Genomic DNA, 15,599 nt, shown 5'->3' with positions numbered 1-15,599 from the left:
ACAATTCTTTGTAACTGTACTTGTAATAACTGAGAACCTGTAGTCAGAAGTTTGTGATACTCTAAGAAACTCTCAGTGCTAACGTTTGAAAGCATATTCTTATCGGTCTCATGTCCTGTTTTCATGCCTCACTAACAAGGAAAGCAGGAGCTTTGTTCTTTTATCCATGTGTTCTAACACCTAGTACAGTGCCTAGGCCTTTATAAAACTCAATAAATATTTATTGGATGAGTAAATGAATGAGAAGGAAAGCAAATGACTCTTTAGATTCAGTTCAGCTCTGAATTTTTGGGCATGTTGAGCAGAGAGATTCTGCTCCTATTGTGCCCTTGAGACGTCCTGCATTCAACAGTATAGTGTCCCTGCTGCTCTCAATGTAGGCTATGTGTTACTCTTAAATGGTGTTGGGCTCCCGACCAAACTATTAGGGAACAGTGGTTGGGTATTATAGCCTTTTTTCTGGCTGCGGAATGGGAGGGATTAGGAGCAGGTCTAAACTCACTTGAGCTCACAGCTTTTTGTTTTTAAACCCCCTCAAATGAGCTGTGCAAGAATTCTTAGAAATACCCCAACTATTCGTCCAACAAATTTCTGGGGAGGATAGAGGACCGGGTGTAACAGTGGGTATAAGGGAGACAGGGTAGAGTGGTCTCAGTGGTTTCAAGTCAGAAACTCAGTGATACACAAATAGAAACCATGCCACACACACATGGCAAGGCAACGGAAACTGGCAGATTGAGGTGAAGTGGTCAGGAGAGGGTAAGTGTTCTTGAGCAAGAGCTTTGGGCAAGCCCGAGCATCTGGGTAATTTAGGTGTGAGGAGCCTAGAGCAGATAGAGTGTTAGTCATACAGCTTGGCTTCCACATCACATTTTTATAGATTGTGTCCTCTTCATCCAGGAAGTATTGGTCATGCATCTGTTATTCTGCTAGAGTGTAGTTATATTGAAATGGGGGGCGGGGGGAACGTACCAAAAGTTCTGTCTGTAGCACTCTTCAGAGTGTTCTTCACTTTTTACCATCTTTGAGCTATTTAAGAAATCTGAAAAATGTTAAAAAAAAAAAAAACTAGTAGCAGTATAATTATGTCCTGATGACCATTTTTGCATTTATTTGCACATACATAATTATATATGCCTTTGCCTTTAGATTCTCTTTTGAACCTGTTGTAACATCTTATTAGTTCCCTTATTTATTAATGAGTTCAGCAAAATCTTTGATATCAGTTCATGCCATGATTTTACCTTTTAAAGATTATCCTCTATCAATATAGAATTGTAAACTTCAAGAATTGATAGAGAAGGGGCTAACTTATTTTAAATGATCTGAGATCTTGAATCATATTTTATACTGGAGTACATGATATGATAGCAGGAGGCTCTCTGGGAAAATGTGCCTCATATATGGATTCTTAGTGAGCTTTTTTATATCTGGAAAGAGCAGAGCTCGGGGGTCAGAAGAGGTGTTAAACTTCACACACATACAAGGAGGAAATTCCTATGATGTTTGAAAGGATGATGTACAGGAGAGAAGCAAGGGCAAGGTAAGTGGAATCCAAACACTTGAAAAGCAATGATCCAATAAATGAAGCTTAAACTTCCTGGAAAGTTTCTCAGCAGCTAGTGAGCCTAGGTCCTATTCACCCTTTTTTAAGTCTGTTAACTTATATTTGTGTTTTAGAGATAAAGCATCCTCAATCTTATTAAGACCTATTTTATTATTGAGTTTATGGCCAGTGTTGTTACAATATATGTACTTAATAAAATAATGAACTACATGTGTTTTACTGTGCTTCATGAGATATGTATCTTTTATTCTAAATCATAAATGTTATTTGTTGTGAACCATCAAGAAAGCAAGAACTTGTGTTTCTTCTTGGGTAGATATTTTGGTCAGAAATCTTCCATATGCCCTCTTAGAGACTATCTAGAGATAATGCATCACTGACACGTGAGCAGATCCCTTTCAGGGGAATTTAAATATATTTGTTGGAGTTACTTTTGCAAAGAGTAGACATGAGGGTGTGATAAACTTATGGAAAATTTGAGATTTACTTATGAATTGAGGAAGATAAACTTTTGCTATATAGCCAGTGGAGAATTTTTGGCTTGGTAAAGAGAAGATTTTGGGAGGACATAATAGCTTTATTCAAACTGTTTAAATATTTGCAGGGTTATTGTTCATAGGAGAAATTAGACTTATTCCATGCAATTCCCAAGGGCAAAACTAAGGCCAACAAGTTCTTGAAGTTATAAGGAGACATCTGTCAATTCAGTCTAAGGTGAATTTTCTAACAGTGAGGGTGCTGTTTCCAAACATTTGTGGACTCTTTGAAGCCTTCTCTCAGAGAACATAGGATCCATCACCTGTTGGTGACCTTATGTGAGGGACCCCCTGTGAGGGGAAACTTGAACTAGGGTATCTCTAGGGTCCGAGACCTTGCTATGTAATTATGTGATGGCTTTCCTTAAAAACATACAGATGTTCAGCAGCACCAGGAAAAATGGGGAAAGAGATTTGCTCCTCTGACACGGTTCTAAATGCTCAATATGAAAACCATTGTTACTGCAAGTCAGCCTCCAGTCTTTCCAGAAACTGACTGACATTCTGAGGCTTAGGAGGAGGTGTTGGGTTTCCTGGCAGATGCAGAAGCTGCTGTTCTGTAACCATTTTTTGTGTGGGCCCAGTCGGATTGGGGCAGCAGACCCACTTGATGTGTAATTGTGCCAGTGGCCAAGCAGTGTAACCAGATTGGCAGTCCCAGGGACCACATGACTGTCTTGAAATGTGACAATGTAGGAATTAGTCTTTGAAACTAACTGCCTCCCTTTGGCAAGCTTCAAATGTAGGGTATAGTTTTAGCCCACTTTGAAGGGCTGGAGGGAAAGCTGTTGGAAGGACTGAGCAAGCAACAGTCTCAGGAATCCAGGTCTGTGGACCTGCCGCTGCTTCTCTTCCCAGTGAAAGAATAAGACAAAAGATTTGGAGGCAATGCTCAGACCAAATGACGCTTTGCTACTTGAAAGATTTTATTCATTCATTCATTCATTCATTCATTCATTCATGAGTTGGGGGGGAGAGGCAGAGAGTGAGGGAGAGAGAATCCCAAGCAGACTCTCCACTGAGTGTGGAGCCCAAGATGGGGCTCAGTCTCAGGACCCTGAAATCATGACCTAAGCCAAAACCAAGCGCCCGACGCTTAACCAACTGAGCCACCCAGGTGCCCCTATGCTATTTTTAAGAAAGTAAGATTAAACTACTTTTCAAGGAGCAGTGAGCTTGGGAAGATGGTGGACTTTTCAGGCATGGTTAAGTCCTGCTTCTTCTCTAGAAAACAATGCAGGTTACCAGGCAAATTCCACATACTTTGTGAGCTGATCCTAACTTAGGGCTGGGCTTTACTGGAGGCGGAGTGGTTTCCAGGAGAGGAGAAAACCTGGGAAATAATTGATGACCAAGTTGGAACTTTGATGCATTCCTGCCTTCTTGAGAGCCAAGCTTGTTCTAGCACAGGGTGTGACAGCCTGTGGCCCATGGGCCAAATCCAACCACTTAGATGTTTTTGGTAAATAAAGTGTTACTGAAACTTGGCAGTGCTCCTTCATGTAAGTGTTAGCTGTAGCCGCTTTCACACTGTACCAGGGCAGAGTTGAGTAGTTGCAAAAGACTGTGTGGCCCCTGAAGCCTAAGACACTTATCTGGCCCTTCACAGAAGAAGTTTGCCAACCCCTGGTCTGTCAGGCTAGTCCCCGCTTCACCATGACTGTCTTTTGAGAAGATGCTGATTACACTATTACTGAGCCAGAAGGGAGAGTCAGCAGAAGTTATCAGTAAGGACTTCCGGAAAATATTTTTCCATCTTCCATCTTCCCTGCTCTTCCCCGTTCCTTGGACTTGTTCCTTGGCACCTATTTCCTATCATTCACTTGAGTTTAGTAGATGACACACCCATCAGGGAGTCATACCTAATAGAATAAAATATTTTGGCCCGTCTGCCCCTTTGTCCTTAGTATTCTGTAAAAATTCTAGGAACAGAGTAAATTTAGTTAACATCTGTTGCATTTGTTAGTATATGGGGCTGGGTCCATGAAAAACAAAATAGCAGTGACAATGGCACAGGTAACTATTTTGATCATTAACAAGGGATGGGATTCTTGATCCTGCATATCACAGTTAACATGTTTTCTAGTACCATTTTCTTCATAAATGGGACAGCTTTTTATTAGTATTTAGTTGCCTTTGTCCTATAATAAAAATTATCAGAATGAATTTCATTTTGTATTATACTGAAACAGTGCCTTTCTGCTGTTGAAGTTCATTTAGTTTTAATATGTCTCTACTATCTTTGAGTTGGTGGTACTATTATACATCATTAGAGGATTTTTAGCCAATCTAGACAGTGAAAGGATGTGTCTTTCACAAGTATTATCTAAGAACCTCATAGGTTTGTAACGTGGAGATTTATGACTTTAGTTGGCCAAGTGCATATTGCTTCAGCCTGTGATTTGTGGTCTAGTGAACAACCACAGAACATGTTCTTTGCAATTAATTGACCTTTGTACAGCCTATTTTGGGTCTTACTAACAGCATCTGAAACTGAAGAAAAACTCTACCAGTTCTTACATATTATTACTTGGAAAATGATCCTATTAAAAATTTGCCCTGTGGTAATTTCAAAAGAAGTTATTCTTAAAGACTTAAGTTTTAAACTGTGCTTTGAGTCTCACTGAAAGACTTGAGCTGTAACTAAGAAATTGTTTGCCACACAAATATGTTAAGTGTGGAAATGTTGAAAATTTTAGCATCTTTCAGGTACATAAATCTTAGTCCAAATCATAAAATTCCTTTACATAAACATTTGATATTAGGGTTGTAGTGTGTTATAGAAATAGAAAATCCAGTGAGGAGACAATAGGGAAATGTTTTTACATTTTTCTGTGGGGAACAGAGGGGTGCCTCAGGTGTAGAGAACAGAGATATCCCAAATGTTGCAGGATCATGTTAATACAGATCATCTGAAAAAGTAAAGCGCTTGTCCTAACAGAATATACAGTGCTTTAGAACTATGAAAATAGTGTGTGTTCGTGGCAAAATAAGTTTGAATTATACAAAAGTTACTAAGTAAAAGACCTACCCAGAGGTAGCCATTGTTCAATTTTCTTGTGTTTATTTCCAGAAATGTTTGTATGTTAAGTGTACATTTTTTTTCCTACAGATGAGAAATGATATTCGAAGGCATTCCTCCCTGCCCTGCCCCCTCATACTATATTTGGTCATTTTGAATGTGATTATGTAATTCTACTTCATTCTGTGTTACTGCCACAAAGTAATTTATTCAACCATCTTCCTTGCCATATATTTGTGCACTTTGTTACTTGCTGACTCAAACAGCACTGCAGTGAAAAAAGTGTAAATATGTAATTGTGGGCTAACTCCCTGAAAGTAGACTTAAAGGAAGGTCACAGGCTGTGTGTGTGTGTTTTAAATTTGAGCAATGACTGCCAAATATACCTCCAAATTTTTACAGTCCTAGCATAACAAGGACTAAGAATGTCCGTAGCTGGAGATTCTGGAATAGTACCCTTATCACCCTAGCTAACATTTATCAAGCATGTTCTGTGTGTATTGTTCTCAGTGCTTTCTTTACTTGTTATAATCTATTAAATCCTCACAATGACCCTATGAAGTAGGCACCCATTTAACAGATAAGGACACTAAAACTGAGTCACATAGTGAGGTTACTTAACTTGCCTGAGTATTAAGTAGTGAGTGGCTGAAGATTCAAATATGTGTCTGTTGATGGTGTTAGAAAAGGGGAACACAGCCAGCTTGGATTGGTAGAGGGAAATGATCATGACGTGAGAGAGAAGTCTGGGGCTTAGCTGTGAATGTTTACCTCGGAAAGAGTACAAAGAAATAGTACAGAATTTATTCTTACGGGCAAAGTGATGTTGAGAGAAGTAAATGTGCTCTTATGCATTTACAGAGAATCAGAGAGGATCTCTTGGAATTTTTTTCACTAGCCACTGACCAGAGATTTGGAATGAAAAAAATGTGCCAGTTGAAAATGAGGCCAAGTTAGAAAAACTATGTATTTCTTTATCTTCTAAATGAGTTGGTTAATTAAAGCCTGATTTAAAGAAAAAAAAAAGTAAATGTTCTTGAAGGTTCCTTGTGTTATACCAGTTTCCTTTTCTAGCAAAGGGGTTTTTGTTTTGTTTCTTCAGAATTTGAGACAATGGGAACAAGGTAGATAACAAGAAAAGAGCTTCAAACTAGTTAGTGCAGGCTGAAAGCAAAGTGAAGTGTCAGAGCCTTCATCCAGCAGGAAGGTTTGTCCACCAATATTCTCTTCCGCATGACTATCAACCTACCAAGGAAATAAGATGAGTTGGATTAGAGAAATAGGAAAATTAATGGTGGGTTTTTTTTTTCCCTGTCCAATTACCCTATTATAAAAGAAGTAGCTATTTAAAGTTAAGTATTTTGTAATTGAGTCACTGAAGAACATAAATAAAAAAAAAAGACAATCATTGGTTTTAGAAATTGGGCCCTCAAACTGAGGACAGTGCACACTGGTTTTCCATGACACCTCACTATTAGAGTTCTGTAGAATCTTAGAGCTTATATAGGGACTTCAGAAACAGTCTGGTCTTACCCTCTCAATTTGGAGAGAGAAAAATGAGGCCCAGGGATACTCAAACTTACCAAGAAATGCCGACTGAGTAAACCAAAAGTAAATTCTGGAATCTCATCTTCAGATGGACAATCTGGTCATCTTTCCACCATCCCATCGCTCTGAAAATAAGTGATATTTGCAAATATTATCTAAAAACAGTAATCAGAAGATTTAACAACATAAAATGTTTATATCAGTTCAGTGCTAATTATTTAATAGACCTAAAGATAGGCATATAAACATAAATGTAACACTTTTAAAAGGGATCAAAACTAGGTTTTAATACGAATTAACCATTCTGTAGGTAGAATGAAAAAGGATTTCATGTGATTGCTAGAATTTGTATTCTCATAGGGCAAAACCTTCTCTAGGTGTCATTTAGTGTTACAATCCATTTTAAAAGAAGGAAAAATAGCTTTTTTAAAGAAAGAACGAAGCTAATATCCTTGCTTACTAGAGAAAAGTTCTAATAGAATCAGTCAAGGCAGTAGTCAAAAGCAGGGTTAGATGTGTATGGTTTAGGGAGGGATTTGTTTTCAATTCCAGTGTCTGGAACTGCTTAGTGCTATTAGCTCATCTTTAAGCGCTCTTGAGAAATCCCCACGAAGATGGCTGTTAGACTGTGTATAACAGAACAGGAGAACAGGTTAGGGAAAAGCTTCATAAATGCTGTCTGTATGCACACATATATAGATAGATAAGGCATTGATAGAGGGGCAGAAGAGGTCCCACAGAAAATGTCTGGAGAAGAGGGGATCAGAGGTAGTCCATGTAAGACATCAGACCTTAGAACAATATTCAGAATTAGGATAATATTCAGAAATGTTGAATGTAGCAAAGATAGCAGTAAAGGTTTAGGGAAAAGGAAATTCATTTTTGGCCACTAGCCATGTTTGAGTTTCTTTCCTTTTTTTTTTTTTTTTTTAAGATTTTATTTATTTATTGGACAGAGAGAGACACAGCGAGAGAGGGAACACAAGCAGGGGGAGTGGGAGAGGAGAGAAGCAGGGGAGAGGGAGAAGCAGGCTTCCTGCCGAGCAGGGAGCCCGATGTGGGGCTCGATCCCAGGACCCTGGGATCATGACCTGAGCCAAAGGCAGACGCTTAATGACTGAGCCACCCAGGCGCCCACCATGTTTGAGTTTCTTGTACAGTAAAGTGGTTAAGAGTGAAAGGCCAGCTTTGCACTTACTGTATATTGCTTGTGATTAATCTGAGGTCTAATCTTAGGAAAGAGGTTGCCCTGATTCTTTCCCACTGCCTCTGAATTTCTAGCAGGATGACCTTTGGCAACTTCACTGGTCTTCTCTTTGCCTCTGTTTCCTCCTCACTAAAATGAGTGAAATAACAGTGGCTACCTCATCCGGTAGATTACATGAAGAACACAGTGCTTAGAACAATTTTTTTAATGTTTGTTCATAAGCTATGAATGTGTTAGATATTACTGTTGCTTCCATTACAACTAATGCAGTCTATACAATCTTGTTTATTTTTCTACTTGTTTCTTCATAACAAAGAAAATAGAGGGGAGGCAGATGGCTCAAAGAATAATCCATGTTAGGGCGCCTGGGTGGCTCAGTTGGTTAAGCCACTGCCTTCGGCTCAGGTCATGATCCTGGAGTCCCGGGATTGAGTTCCGCGTCGGGCTCCCCCTTCTCTGTGGGGAGCCTGCTTCTCCCTCTGCCTCTGCCTGCCACTCCCTCTGCTTGTGCTCACTCTGTCTCTCTCTCTCTCTATGTCAAATAAATAAATAAAATATTAAAAAAAAAAGAATAATCCATGTTAGAGGCTGGTAACACATAGGACCCAGTTGCTTTCCAGGAATATCAGATGCCTAGACTCTCATCAGCAGTTTCTTTGATGGACTTCTTAGGAGAGAGTTTTCTCCTCAGCATGTCTCGGTGTCCAGTGCTCTTGAAGGGAACCCCCCCACCCCGCCCTGAGAACAATTGCATTCATCTATTTCTGGCCTGTGGCTCTGCATAACTATAGACTCTAGCAGCTGCACAAAGTAGGAGCAGAGAATTGATGCACAGATGTGTTTCACTTGGCTACTGGAATGCACATCTGTATAGAAGGACCAGAATTGCACAGAGGAAACTGGAGACACATTGCCAAAATGAAGAACTCTGAGGATCACCCCCAGAAATATAGTGATAACAGTACTTTTATGAGAAGCTTTTACATACATTAGCTCATTTGATATTCTCAGCACTGAGCATGTGAAATAAAAATGAAGTTTTCTTTCCCCTGTTTTGACTACAGTATCTAGGGCTACTCTTAATATCTTTATATTACTAAAGTATTTCCAAAGTGTAAAGATTTCTCTCTGTATACTAATCTTCAGCTTCTAAAATGATCTCCTGTTCTGTTAACCATGACAGCAGACAGGCTCTCAGGGGACCCCAGACATGGGACAGGATTTTGTTGTAGTTTTGGAAACTTGCCCTAGTTTGAGGGACTAGGAAGATCTGGCACCTTCTATTTGATTTTATAGGTTCAAATACCGTTGGCTTTCGCTGTGGGTTTTGGCTTGCTGAATACATTGGTAACAGCGGGGTTTTGCTAACTTTAATACTCCATTTTAGGAGGAGAGAAGGGTTCAGCATTTACACTGCCATTGTAGCTACTTTATTAACAACTTAAATAATAACCGAGGACTGTTCTAAAAACTCATCAGATTTCCTAAGCTTTTTAAAACCATGCGAGTGTAACGCAGTCCAACTTCAAAGCTGCTGCTATAGCCATTGTCCCCATGATCTGTTCAGTCTCCAGATGAAATTCACACAGCTGCTCAAGTTCAGGTATCTGTTACTGCCAGCTTTTAAGGCACCGTAAGCACTACTTACTTTGCCTGCTTTTTGTGACTACTTAACGAATAGTTTTGAAATTACATTTCTTTTATCTCACCACAGTAGACGTGCCTAGAAAGATTTGCTTAGAAAAAGTGTTTCTGAGGTCAAGTATAGGGCTGAAATTAAAAGCCCCGCCTTGAAACTGCTATCCCAAAGATTGGGATTCTGGCATCAGTAAATCGGTCGTAACTGCTTCATTTTCTCATAGCGGCTACATGTACCTGGCCCAGCATCTTTTCCAAGGGCACAGGGGATGTCACTTGTACTAAGGTGCTCTCTGAACATGAAGCTAGAGAATGCTGAAATTTGCCTCTTCGAGTCTAGTTGATCACACAAATGACTTCTAGCCACTTAGGTGTGCAAACATGCCTGGAAAACTCCAACTACAGTGCCATCTTCGGATGGACTTGGTGTTGGCGTGAGGCAGAAGCCACAGCCCCCTGATTTTGGGGGGAAGGGAGGGCTTTGGCTGGGGGCTCCTATCCACAGAAGCCCTGAGGGCCCTGGTGCTGGCTTCAGGTCACCCTGTTTTATAAGATGAAAGACTGGCCAGAGCGGTTCCTGAATTCCTGGGTTCCAGTTCCCGTCAGCTCAGATGCATTTCTCAAACTCAAAAGCTGTCACAGTGCGAGGGCTGGGCCTGTGAGTAATGTGTGTTCATTTTACTACTTTCCATCCAGTGTCAGGCTTTATTCTACCTTTTCATCTGAAGCAGTACCTAGTTTTGGTTACATCAAATGAAACCCTTCAAAATTTTTACTTTCTTTCTGGAGTCTGAATAAACTAACTAAAATAGTCTAATTAACAAGGGGCCAAATCCTGTGGTCATTTTTAAAGACAATTTTCCTTCTTTTGCGGATTTCATCCAGACGAATAGTTGAGCAAATGCTGTCCTCAGTGCCTCACAGGACCTAGAGATCCTTTGTCCTCACAATAAACACTGTGCCTTTCCCAATGCTATTGTGCCCCTGAAGGAAAACAATGTCATCATAGTGTGGCTAATTTCCCATTTAAATTCCCCTTTATAGTCAATAATACTGTAAAAACTTTTTTTTTTAAAGAGTGAGTGAGTGGGCGGGCAAGCAGGGGTGGGGGTGGAGAGGCGGAGAGAGAAGGAGAATCTTAAGTAGGCTCCATGCCCAGGGCAGAGCCCGACTCGGGGCTTGATCTCACGACCTGAGCTGAAATCAAGAGTTGGACACTTAACCAACTGAGCCACCCAGGTTTTCCTACTGTAGCAACATTTTATGGTGACAGATGGTAACTAGATTTATTATGGTTGCCATTTTGTATCATATATAAATGTCGCATCACCATGTTGTACCCCTGAAACTAGTACAATACTTTATGTCCATTGTTCTTCAATTTTTTAAAAATATAAATTAAAAAAGTGATAAAATAATAAATTCCCCTTGATCCATGGTTCATAAAATGTCCCCTTTGTCATACCTAACTCATACCTAACTCTGACTGTAGCTCTGTCTTGTCCCTAGGTGAGTGAACAGTCTTATGATCAGAGCCAACATTTGAAGACAAATATCTTCTATCATTGTCTTCTAATGGCTTATATAGGTCATTGTCTAGATGCTCTGAAAGTCAGATGTGCTTATGGCCATTGTGTGTATATATCTGGTGGTATATTACTTTTTTTTTTTTTTTTTTTTTTGCTTTCTCTTTAGGATCAGGAAGAAAACAAGGGAGCAACAAGTTGGCCTGAATTCTACATCGATCAGCTCAATTCCATGGCTGCTGTAGGTATACTTTCTGCTCAGTGGCACACAGTTTAAAATGCAAATTTAGCACACAATTGCACAATAAATTCACTTGAGTAAGAACTACCAAATGTCATTATCTTTCCAAACTCCATTCCAAACACTCAGTGTTGGCGGGGAGGGGCAGGGGAAGGAGGGCAGCAGTGGTACTTGGCAAAATGATTTTTTCCAGTATGTTTTACATAAAATCAGCACATACTAAAATATATGTGAGTTTAATGTTATAAGAGGAAATGTAATCTAAATCTGGCTTATGTTCAACTTTAACTTGCAGTTGCTCTTACCAGTCATTTGGAGCGTTGTTATAGCAGTACTATTCTACAAGTTAATACCATTTTAAAATAATACAATGAAACTATTCCTTCACTGTTCTCCTCCCATTCTCCTCTTCACCTCGGACTTGCTTAGTTACTGGATTCTTGATTTTACAGGGCAGCCAGGTACTCTTTCACTCCTATAAATAACAAAGGGAGTTTATGGAATAAGTGGTGAATAAAAGACAATAATTATGCTGAGATGTCCTTGGGAAATCTTTGGTTAAGTAATTGCTTAAAATGCATTTTCAGTGCCTAAAATACACCTTCTGATCACATGGATGTCTGTGTAATGTCAGCATTCTGAGCACCTTAAAGGGCACCTATTGATCCCAGCTAAAATACGCAGCAGAAAACAAGTCATCAACCTTTGAGCCTTAGTAAATCAGATCCTATTCATGTTGATAAAAACTGGTGATTGCCCATGGTACAACAGTCTTTTCCTCTGTGGGTACACTCATGATTTTAAGATCGTTCTGTTAGATTCAACTTTGAGTTTATAATATCCGAGCACGATGGTAGCTTCCATAATAAATACTTTTCTCTACCTCTTCCTTTTCTTCCTTCCCCAGGGTCTTTTTGGAGAATTAGCTACTTAACACTTAAGGCAGACATTTTAAAAAAAAAATTATCTAATATTTTGTTGCTGCTGCAAAAGTTAAAAACTGATTAGAATATGTGAATCACTCACACTTTTTTACTAAACTTTCAGAGACCTTGACTTCTAGTAACTTCCTCTTTTCTAGCTTTTTCTTTGAAGATATTTCTTCTGCTGTTGCACGATGAATAATAAACAGCCTAGTAAATGTGAATGGGGCTGTATAAATTATGGAGGAAACTGCATAAGCTTTTGCCCCGAGGATTTCTAGTCTAAAAGCACTGCAGAAAATAACATCCAACATCCTTATATAAGGCATCCTACACAATGGCGAAGATGAGAAAAGGGTGATCTCAGCAGTTGTATAAATACGTTAGCAAAGTGTGGGGCTTGTGACGACCATCAGGGATTTTTGTATGCACAGCCTAAGCAATAATAAGTTAGAGCCATTTACATTTCCTGCATGTGGAGGTTAAGTTCTAAATTCTTGTTCCTGGCTGTTAGGGAAAAAAAAGAGCTGTGGGGCAGGCTGTCTCTCTTTATGATTAGGTCGGCATTGTTTGATGTAACAAGGGAAGTTGCTTCTTTGTTAATGAATTCACTTCTATAAATGGAGAAGTGCTAAATACTATGGCATTTTCTTTTCTTCAAATTTTGGTGGCAATTAGGTTAATTTGTCCTTTAGTGACTTAACCCATGCCTTGTATGTATGGAGTCAACCTGGCTCATTTCCTGCACAAGAAGGTCTGTGATGTGTGCTTTGAGCCTCCTTTCTCCTTTGGCCAGCTCCTTGGACAACCCCATGCTGCATTCATGAGTCATCTACATTTTAATTGTATTTGCTTCCTAATCCGAAATCCTTTCCAAGAGTAATCTCAAGGCAATTAAATTGTCATTTTGCTATTCTTTATGTGCTTAACACCTAACAGCTTTCTAATGCTCCTTTAAGGACAGAGCTGGTGTCTTTCTAGGGTTAAAGGTAAAATGCAGTAACAACTCCTGAGTTAATGAAACACAGAACTCCTGCATATATAACAAACAAGGAGGTCTGATGAGACCAAAACCCTATGCTGAATTTTCTGTTTTTCTCACCAAATTTGTTGCCACCACCTCCTCCTGTGGTTCTGGCTGGTCTCTCTGCTAACTGTAGTGGAGAATTCCCAACGACACACAGCAGAGAGCCTGAGACATTGTCCCTGGGGACTGGAAAGACATACAGTTCCTCCAAATCGTTTCATGGCCCGGCAGCTCAACTTGAGCTCTCTAGCTTAGGGATTTGTTCAAGGGGATTTATCCACATTGTTATCATCCTTTGTCTTCAGCATCACTAGTGACTACTGCTCTTGAGCGTGCAGTATGTGACAGGCAGTATAATAGGCACTTTGCGTGTTGTTTTAAATCCTTACAAGCACCCCATGCTGGAAGTGCTATTTATAGATAAGGAGTCTGGGACTTGGAGAAAGGTTACCTTGCCCAAGGTCATCTAATTAGGAACAGTAGAGCTGGAATTTAAACCTATCAGTCTGAGCTCAAAGATTCCATTCTCATTTGCCTCTCACTCAGTTTTTAAAACCCTTTGGCAAGTCAGAGAGGCCTGGTAACCGGCCCCCGCCCCCCCAACCAACTTCCTGACTTTCCTGAGGTGGGGCAGGCATGTTTTCTTTAGGGCTTCCAGAGTCTGATGAACAGTCCAGGTTGAGAACGGCAGCACTTCCTGGTCTACGAAGCCATTTGTGGAACAAGTTCAGTTACTTTACGTAAGCTTCTTAACAAGAATGCTTTGTTCTTTAAAGGACCCCGGAGTGATCTGTTGTCTTTTAAAGAGTGAAAAACAGTATAATAAAAGTACAGCGCAATAGGTTGGAGAAGGCCCTGGGCTTCCTTTGGGTGTGGCTTCACCGTGCGCTCTCGGGGAGGAAGGATGTGGGGTGAAGTTCAGCATGCTTAGCGGACTGGCTTGTTGATTTCACACCAGTGAAAGGTTTCCAACAGGAGCTTAGCTCCAGACTCCCGGGCAGGAATGATGTCTGTGCCTACTTTGTATCTCTCTCTCAGACCTGCATGTTCCAGTGTACACCTTAGTAGCTTTTATCAGAAGATCCTCTGCCAGGAGGCACTTTGTCCTTTGCCCACTCCTCACGTGAGCGGGCATCTAGTAAGTACATAGAGCTCCCGAGGAGGCCGCCACAAGCCTCACCTGAGTATGCCAAGGTGCATACTAGATGGTTGGCCTAGCAGCTATGTTTAGAAAGGTAGGCATGTCTCCTCTTTCTGTGAAAAGCTGCAAATCAAGCCTTCTTCCTAAATGTGAAGCTTGAAAACTTTAGACTTCATATAATTTATTTTGAAAAGTCACATTAGAATATCATAGATATTCTATAGATATAGAATAGTTCATCTGCATATCCTCAGTTTTCTCAGTATAACGAACACAGTCTTTGACTCAAATCTAATTTTATCACATACAGAAAAGAGTGCGTTGCCTCTGTTTTGAAAGGAAGGTAATGGTCCTTACACTGGGAAAGGAAATTCTAATTCCATTTCCTTGACTTTTTATAAATCTCCCAGCTCTACTAGCGAGAGACTTAATGTAGTCTGTCTTTATCCAGATGTTCCACACTCTCCAATGTTGTTAAAAGAATACGTACATCTTTCTTTTGTATTAGTGAGCCATAATAAGAAATGCGTGTCTTTAATTTGGGTATAGTTTTGTGTGATTAAGCTTAGGGACAAGCAGTGGTGTTCGTAAACAGCTTGATTCTGAGCTGCAGATTCAAAGTGATTGCTTCAGTCTAAAACGAGTTCAGCTGTGCCATAGGAGATTAAACATACTTGGCTGGATTCGGGCTGAATTTTCCAGGGAATGGGTCTCACAGAACCGTGAAGAAATTTATTGGCTATTTCTGCACACAGCTTCTTCCCCTGCCGTCCTCTGGTCACAGCTGTCCAGGCGCATCACCAGCAAGAGGACAGTGTCAGCGGAAACAATAACACGTTTGAAAAACAAGACTTTACTGACTTTTATTTCCATTGCCTTAAATGATACTGATATATATTTTTGTTTGGAGCTTTAACCCTCCTAATTGTGAAGTCAAATTTAGGTTTTAGTTAACATTTAGTTACTTACTACTGATACTATTAACTTGAAAAAATGAAGTAAAGTCACCCCTTGATGATCTGCGGTCCTGAAAGAAAGGGAGAGACTGGATCATTGAGACACAGGGATAAGAACCAAACTTTTTTTTTCCCCCAGTACCCCAGCCTATTTCCCAGCCATGCATTTTATCAGAATTGGTAGCAGGTAAGGAAACTGAGATCTTAAAAAAAAAACAAAAAAAAACCATGTGTTCAGAATAGGATGATGTCAAGGGACCAGTGGTT

General features: G+C 40.0%; 1 protein-coding gene across 5 annotated transcripts in view; it reads left to right on the top strand.

The window, feature by feature from the left end:
* The window catches only part of DAAM1 (dishevelled associated activator of morphogenesis 1), a 164,336-nt gene that overhangs the window by 98,149 nt on the left and 50,588 nt on the right, over window positions 1–15,599 (top strand). For all 5 annotated transcript variants that reach the window (XM_027570709.2, XM_027570704.2, XM_027570706.2 and 2 more), the window contains one exon: window positions 11,214–11,285. In XM_027570709.2, coding sequence (XP_027426510.1) covers window positions 11,214–11,285 — 72 coding nt within the window. The remainder of the gene's footprint in view (window positions 1–11,213; window positions 11,286–15,599) is intronic.

This window comes from Zalophus californianus, chromosome 6, assembly GCF_009762305.2.
Source record: "Zalophus californianus isolate mZalCal1 chromosome 6, mZalCal1.pri.v2, whole genome shotgun sequence".
Lineage (NCBI taxonomy): Eukaryota > Metazoa > Chordata > Mammalia > Carnivora > Otariidae > Zalophus > Zalophus californianus.
Note: the sequence above shows the minus strand (reverse complement) of the source record. Positions and strands in the feature narration are given on the sequence as shown.